Source organism: Salvelinus alpinus, chromosome 3, assembly GCF_045679555.1.
Source record: "Salvelinus alpinus chromosome 3, SLU_Salpinus.1, whole genome shotgun sequence".
Lineage (NCBI taxonomy): Eukaryota > Metazoa > Chordata > Actinopteri > Salmoniformes > Salmonidae > Salvelinus > Salvelinus alpinus.
In genome coordinates this window covers 38,253,008-38,268,706 of record NC_092088.1, presented here as the reverse complement: position 1 = coordinate 38,268,706, position 15,699 = coordinate 38,253,008, and the positions used below count along the sequence as shown (strand labels likewise).

Here is a 15,699-nt window from a genome sequence, read left to right as displayed (position 1 = left end):
TGGCCCAACGCTCTAACCACAAGGCTACCTGCCGGCCCTTTAGTTAAGAACAAATTCTTATTTACAATGACGGCCTAGGAACAGTGGGTTAACTGCCTTGTTCAGGGGCAGAACAACAGATCTTTACCTTGTCAGCACGGTGATTCAATCTAGCAACCTTTCGGTTACTAGCCCAACTCTCTAACCACTAGGCTACCTGCCGCCCCTTTAAATGCACTTGCATTTATTATACTTTTAATTAACTTTAATAATTGATTGATTAACTTGAGTTGTCTTTTGTTCATTGCTGGCTGTGTCATACGTCTTTCACTTGTGTTTAAAACTTCATTGAATTTTATAAAGATTTCGCCTATTGCTATCTGCAAATGTATGAACTTTTATTTAGAAGTAGCTATAGAAACGCCTTGGCCGCCCGGAAGTATAGTTTTTCGATCAGTCCACTTTCCTCTGTGGCGTTGTTTAGCATCCCTTTTGATGTTACTGCGTTTTATTCCTTGAAAGGAGGTCTGACTATATGAGTAAGTATTTGCTAAAAATATTATTTACTGTTCGACGCAAATATTTGTTGATATATAGCTAGCTAACTAGCTAAACAACACTGTACCAGCTCAAATCAAGCCGTTGTTTACACGTATCTAGGTGTTAGCTAGCTTCCCAGCTAGCCAACTCTGGTTCCCTTTGTAGTTTGGTTATCTATCTAGCCACAAGCTCATATAGGCTCGGCTAACGTTGTAGCTTGTTAGCTAGCTATTTTCCTAGAGGTAGCAGTTACATAAGCAGACATTGCATTACCGTTTTCCTGGCAGCAGGATCGCGGAATTATCTTTCAAAATAATAGGCCCACTACAAAGACATCCTACACTTTGGGAATGTAGATATTTTTTGGCACTCCGGTGCGGTACAACTGTTTTTCATAGCATTGCAGCCACCTTTCAAAAAAGAAATGGATAATTTGACGTACTTTTAATATTGTAATATTCATATCAACATTTCTTTAGAAAGTTTACACCAATACTGATATGTTGAAAGCTATTGTGTAGTAGGCTATATGTAAATACACTTTTAATAAAATACAAATATATGTCATTGGAATTACTCAATAGTCTACGAAACTTAAATTGGTCTATTGTGCTGGACAACGGGTTTAATACAGAGTGCTGGTGACTCATTACTCCATTCACTGCAATTCACTGTATAAGAAATACATATTGGCTTATAGTGAAAAAACTATTATTCGTGCCGATGTAAATGTGGGTTGGGAGTACTCAGTAGGGTCTGTAGAGTCTATATATGATGTCATTTCATGGTGCACTGAATAATACGGAGTGCTGCTACAGCAGAACAGATAGAACAATGAGACAGATATTTCCCCGGATGTATAAAGGTGAAGCGTCGGGTTTCCACTCACTACCAAATACGGTAGTGAGAGGAAGCCCAGTGGCCAACATTATACACATTTTCATCAATGAAACATTTGATCTCAATAAATTTCTCTTTGCCCAAAACTAGAATATGTTACGTACGGAGTGGACAACGTTTGTAGACTTTACTCTTTGCCAAAGTTATTTTTTTTTCATTGTTCAGAAGGAGCGCAAAGGCGAATTGAGTTATTGCACAAGCGCACTTCAGAGTAGGCGTTCCCTAACGGAAATATGCAAATATCGGTTAGAACGGGCCAGTAGGATCTCGCTAGCTCGTGCTTGGCTCTGCCCACCTCATTCCTTGTTCTGTCCACTATGACTCACTTGGGTTAGTTATCGAAATCTTTGGCTGCAGTGTAGCCATGTTCCTAACTCAGGGTCCGGCATTAGGTCTACCTGTTTGATCTATGCCCTAACCTGAAGAACAATTCTGATCATTAGCATGTTCTATTTGTATGTTAATTGCTTTGGTAGTTCCTGTCACACCAAACTTTATTCCTCACCATCATTGGATGTGGTGAGACCTTCTCCAAGTGAATTACCTGATATCACAAACTGTTTGGACTTATTCCATGAATCTAAATCTTACACAGTTCACAGATAGGGTCTTACAGGAGGTGCGTTTAGGTCTAAAAAGAGCCTAAAATGTCCACTTTCATCTTCTCAAAAATTGAGATAGAAATGTAAAAAGCATGTCAAACATCCTTCCTCCCGATGAAGTTTCTATGTGAGAATTACCGGAACAATGTGAGATACTTAAAATATTTGAGTTTAAATGTATTTGGCTAAGGTAAACTTCTGACTTCAACTGTAGCCGCAAAACATAGTTAAAACTATAACTTTGATATCATGGATGGTCAGTCATTGCATCCATAGCTCTGTCTATGAATTTGAGAGTGGTACATTTCTCCAGCACCATCCCTCAGCTTTTTACTGAAACAAGTGTTTCTACTTATGATTGTTGCTTAAAATAAGACAGGACTTCTAATAAGACAAAGGCAAAGTAATAATAACTTGTCTCCCAATTGTCATTTGTGAGAAAACACATGGGCTGTATGATCCATGAGTTTAGGCATTTGTCAGTGAGCACATATTTTATGAGGAGACAAATAAAATGTTCACACAATTGCCAAAAAACAGAACACAGATTTCTGTGACTTTCAGTCCAGAACCTAAGCCCTAGAGGCAAACTATTTATTTGTCAGGCCAAGCAATTGTCCTGATGCAATTTTTGGCACATGTTAAGGCTGGCCTTGGGCTGATTTAAATGTATAAAGCCAAGATGCAGCTGGCTCATCAGCATTAGGTTAATCTAGGTTGTTAAGAGGTATGCCAGTCCATCATTGTTTTCATTGTGTCTTTGAAGCAGTTTGCTTCTCAACTAATCACCTACTTATAATCAGTACTTGGCACCTCAGTTAGGCCAAGGCAAGTGTGCATGTAAGTCGGTAGCATGGAAAGGCATTTTATTACACACTGGAAGGGAACAGGTTTTAAAAAAGTACTCCCAACACCACTTTTACATCAGCGCAAATAATATATCTTTATTTGAATTTTTATATAAGACAATATATAGTTCAAATACAGTGATTTGCTTTGTCTATCAAATGGTTGTAGTAAAAGGCCAGCAACAATCCGTATTATTCAGTGCCTCGTGAAATTACACCTTATATAGATTGTACAGACCCTACTGAGTACCCAACCCCACTTTTACATCGGCACAAATAATAGATTTTTCACTATAAGCCAATATGTATTTAATATACAGTGATTTGTGTTGTGGCCTATGGAATGAGTGTAGTAAAAGGTCAGCAATACTCTGTATTATTTAGTGCCCTCATGAAATGACACTAAAGTATTCACACCCCTTGACTTTTTCCACATTTTGTTGTTACAAATTGATTTAATTGTAATTTTCTGTCAACAATCTACACAAAATACTCTGTCAAAGTGGAAAAATTCTAACACTTGTAAAACAAAATAATGAAAAATAAAACACTGATATACAGTGGGGAGAACAAGTATTTGATACACTGCCGATTTTGCAGGTTTTCCTACTTACAAAGCATGTAGAGGTCTGTAATTTTTATCATAGGTACACTTCAACTATGAGAGACGGAATCTAAAACGAAAATCCAGAAAATCACATTGTATGATTTTTAAGTAATTAATTTGCATTTTATTGCATGACATAAGTATTTGATACATCAGAAAAGCAGAACTTAATATTTGGTACAGAAACCTTTGTTTGCAATTACAGAGATCATACGTTTCCTGTAGTTCTTGACTAGGTTTGCACACACTGCAGCAGGGATTTTGGCCCACTCCTCCCTACAGATCTTCTCCAGATCCTTCAGGTTTCGGGGCTGTCGCTGGGCAATACGGACTTTCAGCTCCCTCCAAAGATTTTCTATTGGGTTCAGGTCTGGAGACTGGCTAGGCCACTCCAGGACCTTGAGATGCTTCTTACGGAGCCACTCCTTAGTTGCCATGGCTGTGTGCTTCGTGTCGTTGTCATGCTGGAAGACCCAGCCACGACCCATCTTCAATGCTCTTACTGAGGGAAGGAGGTTGTTGGCCAAGATCTCGCGATACATGGCCCCATCCATCCTCCCCTCAATACGGTGCAGTCGTCCTGTCCCCTTTGCAGAAAAGCATCCCCAAAGAATGATGTTTCCACCTCCATGCTTCACGGTTGGGATGGTGTTCTTGGGGTTGTACTCATACTTCTTCTTCCTCCAAACACGGCGAGTGGAGTTAGACCAAAAAGCTCTATTTTTGTCTCATCAGACCACATGACCTTCTCCCATTCCTCCTCTGGATCATCCAGATGGTCATTGGCAAACTTCAGACAGGCCTGGACATGCACTGGCTTAAGCAGGGGGACCTTGCGTGCGCTGCAGGATTTTAATCCATGACGGCGTAGTGTGTTACTAATGGTTTTCTTTGAGACTGTGGTCCCAGCTCTCTTCAGGTCATTGACCAGGTCCTGCCGTGTAGTTCTGGGCTGATCCCTCACCTTCCTCATGATCATTGATGCCCCACGAGGTGAAATCTTGCATGGAGCCCCAGACCGAGGGTGATTGACCGTCATCTTGAACTTCTTCCATTTTCTAATAATTGCGCCAACAGTTGTTTCCTTCTCACCAAGCTGCTTGCCTATTGTCCTGTAGCCCATCCCAGCCTTGTGCAGGTCTACAATTTTATCCCTGATGTCCTTACACAGCTCTCTGGTGTTGGCCATTGTGGAGAGGTTGGAATCTGTTTGATTGTGTGTGGACAGGTGTCTTTTATACAGGTAACGAGTTCAAACAGGTGCAGTTAATACAGGTAATGAGTGGAGAACAGGAGGGCTTCTTAAAGAAAAACTAACAGGTCTGTGAGAGCCGGAATTCTTACTGGTTGGTAGGTGATCAAATACTTATGTCATGCAATAAAATGCAAATTAATTATTTAAAAATCATACAATGTGATTTTCTGGATTTTTGTTTTAGATTCCGTCTCTCACAGTTGAAGTGTACCTATGATAAAAATTACAGACCTCTACATGCTTTGTAAGTAGGAAAACCTGCAAAATCGGCAGTGTATCAAATACTTGTTCTCCCCACTGTATCTTGATTAGATAGGTATTCAACCCAGAGTCAATACATGTTAGAATCACCTTTGGCAGCGATTACAGCTTTGAGTCTTTCTGGGTAAGTCTCTTAAGAGCTTTCCACACCTGAATTGTGCAAAATTTTTCCATTATTCTTTTCAAAATTCTTCAAGATGGTTGTTGATCATTGCTAGACAACCATTTTCAGGCCTTGCCATATATTTTCAAGCAGATTTAAGACAAAACTGTAACTCGGCCACACAACAACTCCAGTGTAGATTTGGCCTTGTGTTTTAGGTTATTGTCCTGCTGAAAGGTTAATTAATCTCCCAGTGTCTGGTGGAAAGCAGACTGAACCAGGTTTTCCTCAACGATTTTACCGGTGCTTAACTCCATTCCGTTTCTTTTTTTATCCTGGAAAAACTCCCCAGTCCTTAACGATTACAATTGAGCTCCCGAGTGGCGCAGCGGTCTAAGGCACTGCATCTCAGTGCTAGAGGCGTCACTACAGACACCCTGGTTCGAATCCAGGCTGTATCACAACTGGCCGTGATTGGAAGTCCCATAGGGCGGTGCACAATTGGCCCAGCGTCGTCCGGGTTTGGCCGGTGTAGGCCGTCATTGTAAATAAGAATGAGTTCTTAACTGACTTGCCTAGTTAAGTAAAAAAATAAATAGCAATCTGTATTTTTAGATAGTTGTCTTAAATAGACATGTAAAAAAAAATGTTTTATGCATTTGCTAATGAGCACAAGAGCACAAGTAAAAAAATAAATAGCAATCTGTATTTTTAGATAGTTGTCTTAAATAGACATGTAAAAAAAAATGTTTTATGCATTTGCTAATGAGCACAAGAGAAATCGTCATTGATTAAAATGTAATATCTTTTGAATTAGTTTTCCACCTTGCAATGTTTTGAAATGCAGGCTTTTATTTTGAAGGTTACCATAGGAAAGTGAGGTCATCGTTAGTCCTGCTAGCAGAATAGTAGTAGACATTGCTGCTTTGTATGACACAGCCCTGAGATCGAGCCTTAAATAAAAATCACATTGAGGGAAAGTGGTTCAGAGGAAAGTCTATTCTAGTTACCTCGTATAACCTAGTAAAATATCATGAAATTCAAGTTCCTCTTGAAATCATAGCTAGGTCAACATTGCATTTATTGCACCAGCATTTATTTTCTTACATAATTTGTTGTCAGCATATTGATTACTGATTTGCATTTTCTTCTAAAGGTTCTAAATACACACTGATGGGAGGAATGAAAATGGATTCCACTCACAATGTCACTCCCCATCAAACAAGACACACGAGGTGTTCCTGACTTGATCTGAATGATGTGACATGAATGAACAAAATAGCTTTTTATAGCTGCACTCGAACAAACATCCAACTTGAGTTGCTAATATAACTTGTTAATTAAAGGGAACTTTTTAACAATCCTAGAATATGAATTGGACCTAATTCTGTACATCTTAAAGTAGATTTCCCTGACGTTGAAGGGGAATGCAGACTTGTCGCCCATAGACTGCATGCGAGTGTGATGCCCAGGCGAAGCTTGCCGCTGCAGGGCCGGATGCGCTGGATGCTCCTGGGGCTCTTCCTGTTGCTGGTCCTCCTCCTCTTTGCTTACCTGCTGGAGTGCACTCCCCCAGCTGATGTTAGCCTGGTCCTGCCTGGCCTGGGAGGGGAGTCCCATGGAAAGGAGTACTACCAGGCACTGCTGCAAGAGCAGGAGGAGCGGCACCTCAGCCGCGCCGCCAGCCTCAAGCGGCAGATCGCCCAACTCAAGCAGGAGCTCCAGGAGATGAGTGAGAAACTCAAGGTCCTGCAGGACAGAAAGGAAGGTCCTGGGGTCCAGGGGCTGGTTGAAACCAAGGACCAGGAGCCTGGGGATCTTCTCGAATTCCTCCACTCCCAGATCGACAAAGCCGAGGTGAACACGGGAGCACGGCTGCCCAGCGAGTACGCCCTGGTCCCCTTCGAGAGCTTCACCTCTAGTAAGGTGTATCAGCTGGAGATGGGGCTGACCAGGCACCCAGAGGAGAAGCCTGTGCGGAAGGACCGCAGGGATGAGCTGGTGGAGGTCATTGAGGCAGCCCTGGACGTCATAAACAACCCAGACGAGGAGGATGGCCAGGAGGATGATGTGCCCATGCAGAGGCAGACCTACACCGAGAGCCACTTTACTGAGGGTAAGAGCGCTATACTGGGGAAATGTATAACAGTGGTTCTCAACCTGATCCTCGGGGGACCCCCCCAGCCACTCCACATATTATTTATTCCACTACCAGCATGGCTGATTTAATTATGGGCCTGATGATAAATTGACCAATTAAATTAAATGCTAGTGCTTCCACATACACTGAGTGTACAAAACATTAGGAACACCTGCTCTTTCTATGATAGACTGACCAGGTGAATCCAGGGGACAAAAAATGTAAGTGCCTTTGAACAGGGTATGGTAGTAGGAGCCAGGCGCACCAGTTTGAGTGTCAAGAACTGCTACGCTGCTGGGATTTTCAAGCTCAACAGTTTCCCGTGTGTATCAAGAATGATCCACCAACCAAAGGACATCCAGCCAACTTCACGCTGTGGGAAGCAACTGTGGGAAGCATTGGAGTCAACATGGGCCAGCTTCCCTATGGAACGCTTTTGACACCTTGTAGTGTCCATGCCCCCAATGGATTGAGGCTGTTCTGAGGGCAAAGGGGGATGCAACTCAAAATTAGGAAGGCGTTCCTAGTGTTTTGTACACTCAGTGTATGTGGAGTGGCTGAGGGCCAGCATGGGGAACCCCTGATGCAGATTACTATCTGCTTGTTTCATGCCAGCAAAAATGTAAAATGTAATCTAGCCTGTAAAGTTGGAACAATATTTGTTCCCTATGTTTGACAAAACTGATGTTTCCCCTTTATGTGGACAGGGCTGTACAGAACAGAACGGGACAAGGGCACACTCTACGAGCTCTTCTTTGCAAAAGAGGACTCTGACAACTTCCGCCATGTCACTCTTTTCCGTCCTTTTGGGCCTTTAATGAAAGTCAGAAGCACGTCCGTAGAAACAACTGGAATCATCATCAATATCATTGTGCCGTTGGCAGGCAGAACAGAGGCATTCTCACAGTTCCTACACAACTTCAGGTTAGTGGTGGTGAGTCACGTGAAAAGGGCAATATGCAGCCTACGCCTAGTATTTGTGAAGATTGTGGTAACAGTTTTTTTTTGTTTGCAGGGAAGTTTGCATAGAACACGATAGGCGAGTGCATCTTACGGTGGTCTACTTTGGACAAGAGGGCTTACAAGAGGTGAAGTCTTATTTGGAAAAAATGTCCAGGTTTGTTGTCTTTTAATATGAAAGAAAGGAATTGTGATTTTACTGCTGTACATTTCTCACTTGTCCATATGTTATGTTATTTTCTAGTCAAGACATCTAAAGGAAGGAATCTACCCAATGTTTTGAGTTGCTTGGTTGAGTGTGACTGACTGATGTTACCCCTTGCTCTATAGAAAAGGGGGTTTCGGGCGCAAACAACACCTCTATTTAAATGGCATTGTTGGTTTTTAGGGAGGCAAGCTTTTCCAACTACACACTTATCCCAGTGGACGAGGAGTTTTCCAGAGGCAGGGGTCTGGACATCGGTGCCCATACCTGGAAGAAGGGTGACGTATTGATGTTCTTCTGTGATGTGGATATCTACTTCACACTGGACTATCTCAACACCTGCCGTCTTCACACCGCTCCAAGTAGGTGCCTTCTACCAAAACATTAGCCTACACATTCATGTTTCCTAATTTCTAATTATGAGTACTTAATGCAGGTGGTGTGACTTTTTTCTAAACGTGTACTATGGGCATTTTGGATGTAATTTGTACCAAAATATACTATATGTAAAATTCATCCGTTTTTGTGTTTTCTTCTTGTAGACAAGAGAGTCTTTTATCCGGTGGTTTTCAGTTTGTATAATCCTGCCATAGTCTATGGAAATCTGGAGCTGGCTCCCCCCATTGAAAGTCAACTTGTAAGTACATGAAAAAATAGTGTATGTATGTACAGTTGAAGTCTGATGTTTACATACACCTTAGCCAAATACATTTAAACTCAGTTTTTCTCAATTCCTGACATTTAATCTGAGTGGTCAGTTAGGATCACCACTTTATTTTAAGAATGTGAAATGTCAGAATAATAATAGAGAGAATGATTTATTTCCGCCTTTATTTCTTTCATCACATTCCCAGTGGGTCAGAAGTTTACATACACTCAATTAGTATTTGGTAGCATTGCCTTTAAATTGTTTAACTTGGGTCAAACGTGTCGGGTAGCCTTCCACAAGCCTCCCACAATAAATTGGGTGAATTTTGGCCCATTCCTCCTGACAGAGCTGATGTAATTGAGTCAGGTTAGTTGGCCTCCTTGCTCGCACACGCTTTTTCAGTTGTTCCCTCAAATTGTCTATAGGATTGAGGTCAGGGCTTAGTGATGGCCTCTCCAATACCTTGATTTTGTTGTCCTTAAGCCATTTTGCCACAACTTTGGAAGTATGCTTGGGGTCATTGTCCATTTGGAAGACCCATTTGCGACCAAGCTTTAACTTCCTGACTGATGTCTTGAGCTGTTGCTTTAATATATCCACATAATTTCCCTACCACATGATGCCATCTATTTTGTGAAGTGCACCAGTCCCTCCTGCAGCAAAGCACCCCCACAACATGATGCTACCACCCCGTGCTTCACAGTTGGGATGGTGTTCTTCGGCTTGCAAGCCTCCCCCTTTTTGCTCCAAACATAACGATGGTCATTATGGCCAAACAGTTCTATTTTTGTTTCATCAGACCAGAGGACATTTCTCCAAAAAGTACGATCTTTGTCCCCATGTGCAGTTGCAAACCGTAGTCTGGCTTTTTTATGGCCGTTTTGGAGCAGTGGCTTCTTCCTTGCTGAGCGGCCTTTCAGGTTATGTCGATATAGGACTAGTTTTACTGTGGATATAGATACTTTTGTACCTGTTTCGTCCAGCATTTTAACAAGGTCCTTTGCTGTTGTTCTGGGATTGATTTGCACTTTTCGCACCAAAGTACATTCATCTCTAGGAGACAGAACGCGTCTCCTTTCTGAGCGGTGTGACGGCTGCGTGGTCCCATGGTGTTTATACTTGTGCACTATTGTTTGTACAGACGAACGTGGTACCCTCAGGCGTTTGGAAATTGCTTCCAGCAGAGTGGGCAAAAATCCCAGTGGCTAGATGTGCCAAGCTTATAGAGAGACATACCCCAAGAGACTTGCAGCTGTAATTGCTGCAAAAGGTGGCTCTGCAAAGTATTGGCTTTTGGGGGGGCTATTGGCTTTTTTGGGGGTCTTATTTCTTGTTTGTTTCACAGTAAAAAAATATTTTGCATCTTCAAAGTGGTAGACATGTTGTGTAAATCAAATGATACAAACCCCCAAAGAATCCATTTGAATTCCAAGTTGTAAGGCAACAAAATAGGAAGAATGCCAAGAGGGGGTGAATACTTTCGCAAGCCACTATATATACAGTTGAAGTTAGAAGTTCTCACATGGAATAGCATTCATTTCTCAGAACAAGAATAGACTTTCAGAAGAAAGTCTTTGTTTCTAACCATTTTGAGCCTGTAATCGAATGCACAAATGCTTATGCTCCAGATACTCAACTAGTCTAAAGGACAGTTTTATTGCTTCTTTAATCAGGACAACAGTTTTCAGCTGTGCTAACATAATTGCAAAAGGGTTTTCTAATGATCAATTAGCCTTTTAAAATGATAAACTTGGATTAGCTAACACAACGTGCCATTGGAACACAGGAGTGATGGTTGCTGATAATGGGCCTCTGTACGCCTATGTAGATATTCCATAAAAAAATCTGCTGTTTCCAGCTACAAAAGTAATTTACAACATTAGCAATGTCTACACTGTATTTCTGATCAATTTTATGTTATTTAAATGAACAGAAAATTTGCTTTTCTTTCAAAACAAAGACATTTCTAAGTGGCCCCAAACTTACACACACACAAAACCAGTCAAAAGTTTGGACACACCTACTTATTTTTACTATTTTCTACATTGTGGAATAATAGTGAAGACATCAAAACTATTAAATAACACATATGGAATCATGTAGTAACCAAAAAAGTGTAAACAAATCAAAACATATTTTATGAGTATCTTCAAAGTAGCCACCCTTTGCCTTGATGACAGCTTTGCACACGGTTTGAATTCTCTCAACCAGATTCATGAGGTAGTCACCTGGAATGTTTTTCAATTAACGGGTGTACCTTGTTAAAAGTTTGTTTGTCTCAAACGCATTAAGGAAAGAAATTCCACAATCAGTTGTGTTGTGATATACAGGTGGTATACAGAAGTAGCCCTATTTGGTAAAAGGCTGTCCATATTATGGCAAGAACAGCTCAAATAAGCGAAGAGAAACAGTCCATAATTACTTTAAGACATGAAGTTCATTCAATCCGGAAAATTTCAAGGACTTTGAAAGTTTCTTCAAGTGCAGTCGCAAAAACCACCAAGCGCTATGATGAAACTGGCTCTCATGAGGACCGCCACAGGAAAGGAAGACCCAGAGTTACCTCTGCAGTAGAGGTTAAATTCATTAGAGTTACCAGCCTCCGAAATCTGAAATTAACTGCACCTCAGATTGCAGCCCAAATAAATGCTTCACCGAGTTCAAGTAACAGACACATCTCAACATCAACTGTTCACAGGACACTTTGTGTATCAGACCTTCATGGTCGATTTTGCTGCAAAGAAACCACTACTAAAGGACACCAATAAGAAGATACTTGCTTGGGCCAAGAAACACAACCAATGGACATTAGACCGGTGGATATCTGTACTTTGGTGTGATGAGTCCAAATTTTAGATTTTTGGTTCCAACCGCCGTGTCTTTGTGAGACACAGAGTAGGTGAACGGATGATCTCTGCATGTGTAGTTCCCAACGTGATGCATGGAGGAGGTGGTGTGATGGTGTGGGGGTGCTTTGCTGGTGACACTGTCTGTGATTTATTTAGAATTCAAAGCACACTTAACCAGCATGGCTACCACAGCATTTTGCAGCGATACGACATCCCATCTGATTTGCGCTTAGTGGAACTAGCATTTGTGTTTCAACAGGACAATGACCCAAAACACACCTCCAAGCTGTCTAAGGGCTATTTGATCAAGAAGGAGAATGATGGAGTGCTGCATCAGATGACCTGGCCTCCACAATCACCCGACCTCAACCCAATTGAGATGGATTGGGATGAGTTGGACCACAGTGAAGGAAAACCAGCCAACAAGTGTTCAGCATATGTGGAAACTCCTTTAAAACGGTTGGAAAAGCATTCCAGGTGACTACCTCATGAAGCTGGTTGAGAGAATGCCAAGAGTATGCAAAGCTGTCATTTGTTTAACACTTTTATTTACTACATGATTCCATGTGTTATTTCATAGTTTTGATGTCTTCACTAGTATTCTACAATGTATAAAATAGTACAAATAAAGAAAAACCCTGTAATGAGTAGGTGTGTGCAAACTTTTGACTGATATATTAACTTTTGTCTATATATTTTTTAAATTTAATTGTTACTTAATGTTGACATTAGTCAACTCGCCAATGACAAGTGTGCTTTCCGTATAGATTCACAAGAAAGATGCTGGATTCTGGAGAGATTTTGGCTTTGGAATGACATGTCAGTACCGCTCGGACTTCCTCAATATAGGTAAGCAGTGTTGACTGATAAGTATTGTTATGCGTGCTTGTTACATATTTTTACTGTGTTATATTCTACCCCTCAATTGTATTTTCTAGGAGGTTTTGACCTGGAAGTGAAAGGTTGGGGTGTGGAAGATGTCCACTTGTACAGGAAGTACCTGCGGAGCGACCTGATTGTGACGCGTACGCCGGTATCCGGCCTCTTCCACCTGTGGCACGAGAAGCAGTGTGCAGACGAGCTGACTCCAGAACAGTATCGCATGTGCATCCAGTCCAAAGCCATGAACGAGGCGTCCCATTCCCACCTGGGCATGCTGGTGTTCCGCGAGGAGATCGAGAATCACCTCCGCAAGCAGGCCTACAAGACCCAGAGCAATACTGAAAACTGAATGCCTTTTCGTTAGGTGGCCATCTTGGGTACTCTAAATCAGAACTCCTCGCAAAAAAATAATAATACAAGAGCTGAGGTACACTCATGTCGTTACTAACATGATTAAAATGCACTATATAGAAGACCAGTTTACACAAAATCCTGTTACATTTCACAGCTCAGCTAGACACCTATGGATGTTAGTAAATGTGAAGTGTCAACTTAAACATTTCAAGAGACTGAGAATGGCACTACCTGTGTCAACAACACAAAAAGGCTAATGGTACATCTTTGAAGCTGGGGAAACTTGCATAACCTATCATTAGCAAGTCAAGGCAATGTTCTTGCCTGTGAGGTCAAGCAATCAATGGACAAGTGTTTTTATTTTATTTTATCGCTACTATAACCTGTTCTCGCTATAGCCATATTGTTTAATTTGTGTAATGTTAAGCTTGGTTTAAATTTGTACAGTGATTAAAAAAAGGGACCTTTTTATGTTAGAATATGATTTGTTCAAAGGAACCATCAGTCAGAGGCAGTGTATCAGCATTGAAGAAGGTTTATCCTATCAGCGTTTATTTGGAAATGTACCAAATTCTACAGATCGGACTGGATTGAAGAAGCAATTGAAACAAAGCTTTGCAAAAAGCATGCAGCACATTCCAAATTTGCACAAGTGTCATTCTTCTGACATTTCTTGATTTATTCTCTGAGGATGATTCACAGTATTATTTCATTAAATTGAGCCTTGCAGCCACTCAATGCCAGTTAAATCTTGAATGGAATAATGTATAAATAATTATTTTTTGCAGCCAGGGATGTCATACTTGTCTGAATATGTGCCTATTAACTGGAGATGAGGATATTAAAGATACTTTTATATATATAGTGTATGTGGACACCCCTTCAAATTAGTGGATTTGGCTATTTCAGGCACACCCATTGCTGACAGGTGTATAAAATCGAGCACACAGCCATGCAATCTCCACAGACAGTAGAATGGCCTTAATGAAGAGCTCAGTGACTTTCAAAATAGCACCGTCATAGGATGGCACCTTTCCAGCGAGTCAGTTCGTCAAATTTCTACCCTGCTAGAGCTGCCCCGGTCAACTGTAAGTGATGTTATTGTGAAGTGGCAACGTCTAGGATCAACAACGGCTCAGCCGCAAAGTGGTAGGCCACACAAACTCACAGAACGGGACCGCCGAGTGCTGAAGCATGTAAAAAAGAAATCCACTCTACCGAGTTCCAAACTGCCTTTGGAAGCAACGTCAGCACAAGAACTGTTCGTCGGGAGCTTTATGAAATGGGTTTCCATGGCCGAGCAGCCACACACAAGCCTAAGATCACCATTCGCAATGCCAAGCGTCGGCTGGAGTGATGTAAAGCTTGTCAACATTGGACTCTGGAGTAGACAAAACTGGGTTTGTTGGATGCCAGGAGAACGCTACCTGCCCCGTTGCATAGTGCCAACTGTAAAGTTTGGTGGAGGAATAGAGGACTGGTGCTGTATTTCATTGGTTTGGGCTAGGCCCCTTAGTTCCAGTGAAGGGAAATCTTAACGCTACAACATACAATTACATTTTAGACGATTCTGTGCTTCCAACTTTGTGGCAACAGTTTGGGGAAGGCCCTTTCCTGTTTTAGCATGACAATGCCCCCAGGCACAAGGCCTCACTAATGCTCGTGGCTGAATGGAAGAAAGTCCCTGCAGCAATGTACCAACATCTAGTGGAAAGCCTTGCCAGAAGAGTGGTGGCTGTTATAGCAGCGAAGGGGGGGGGGGACCAACTCGATATTAATGTCCATGACTTTGGAATGAGATGTTTGACGAGCAGGTGTCCACATACTTTTGGTAATGTAGCATACTAAATATTCCTCCTGAGGCTATTGATAGTTATGAAGATGAGACTGAATGTTTGCAGCCATTCATATTGCCATACTTGTATGTTTTGAAATGGTCTAATCTTTATTAATAAAAAGAAAATAACATGAACTACCCATTCCAGTGTAAAAAAATAAAATGGTAGCTTAGGCTTTTATATATATATGTAGAGCAAGCAAAATGTTTGACTTATTTTTGTGATTTCAAATGGATAGCAGGTAACAGGGTTGCAAACGTACTTTATTGAACGACGATTGGAAACCGTTGTGATTATGCTAGCCCAAAGGGCAGTTACATGTTTTTATTTAATATCACCTTTATTTAACCAGGTAGACAAGTTGAGAACAAGTTCTCATTTACAACTGCGACCTGGCCAAGATAAAGCAAAGCAGTTCGACACATAACACAGTTACACATGGAGTAAAACAAACATACAGTCAATAATACAGTAGAAAAATAAGTCTATACAATGTGAGCAAATGAGGTGAGATAAGGGAGGTAAAGGCAATAAATAGGCCATGGTGGCAAAGTAAATACAATATAGCAATTAAAACACTGGAATGGTAGATTTGACAGTAGATGAGTGTGCAAAGTACAAATACTAGGGTGCAAAGGAGCAAAATAAACAAATACAGTAGGGGAAGAGGTAGTTGTTTGGGCTATGTACAGGTGCAGTGATCTATGAGCTGCTCTGACAGCTGTTG

At 41.3% G+C, this 15,699-nt stretch overlaps 1 protein-coding gene across 2 annotated transcripts; it reads left to right on the top strand.

The window, feature by feature from the left end:
- Positions 1 to 316: 316 nt before the first annotated feature.
- Positions 317 to 15,111, top strand: LOC139570654 (chondroitin sulfate N-acetylgalactosaminyltransferase 2-like). Of its 2 annotated transcripts, XM_071392717.1 has the most exons (9): positions 317 to 518; positions 6,252 to 7,211; positions 7,943 to 8,159; positions 8,251 to 8,352; positions 8,584 to 8,762; positions 8,943 to 9,037; positions 12,158 to 12,375; positions 12,666 to 12,747; positions 12,837 to 12,973. In XM_071392717.1, exons 2-8 carry the CDS (start codon positions 6,560 to 6,562, stop codon positions 12,712 to 12,714), a joined length of 1,512 nt encoding a protein of 503 aa, XP_071248818.1. In that variant the 5' UTR covers positions 317 to 518; positions 6,252 to 6,559; the 3' UTR covers positions 12,715 to 12,747; positions 12,837 to 12,973. The 2 variants fall into 2 exon arrangements, with proteins under 2 accessions (XP_071248818.1, XP_071248817.1); XM_071392716.1 differs by lacking the exon at positions 12,158 to 12,375 and having other exon boundaries at positions 380 to 518; positions 12,837 to 15,111.
- The last annotated feature ends 588 nt before the right edge of the window (positions 15,112 to 15,699 follow it).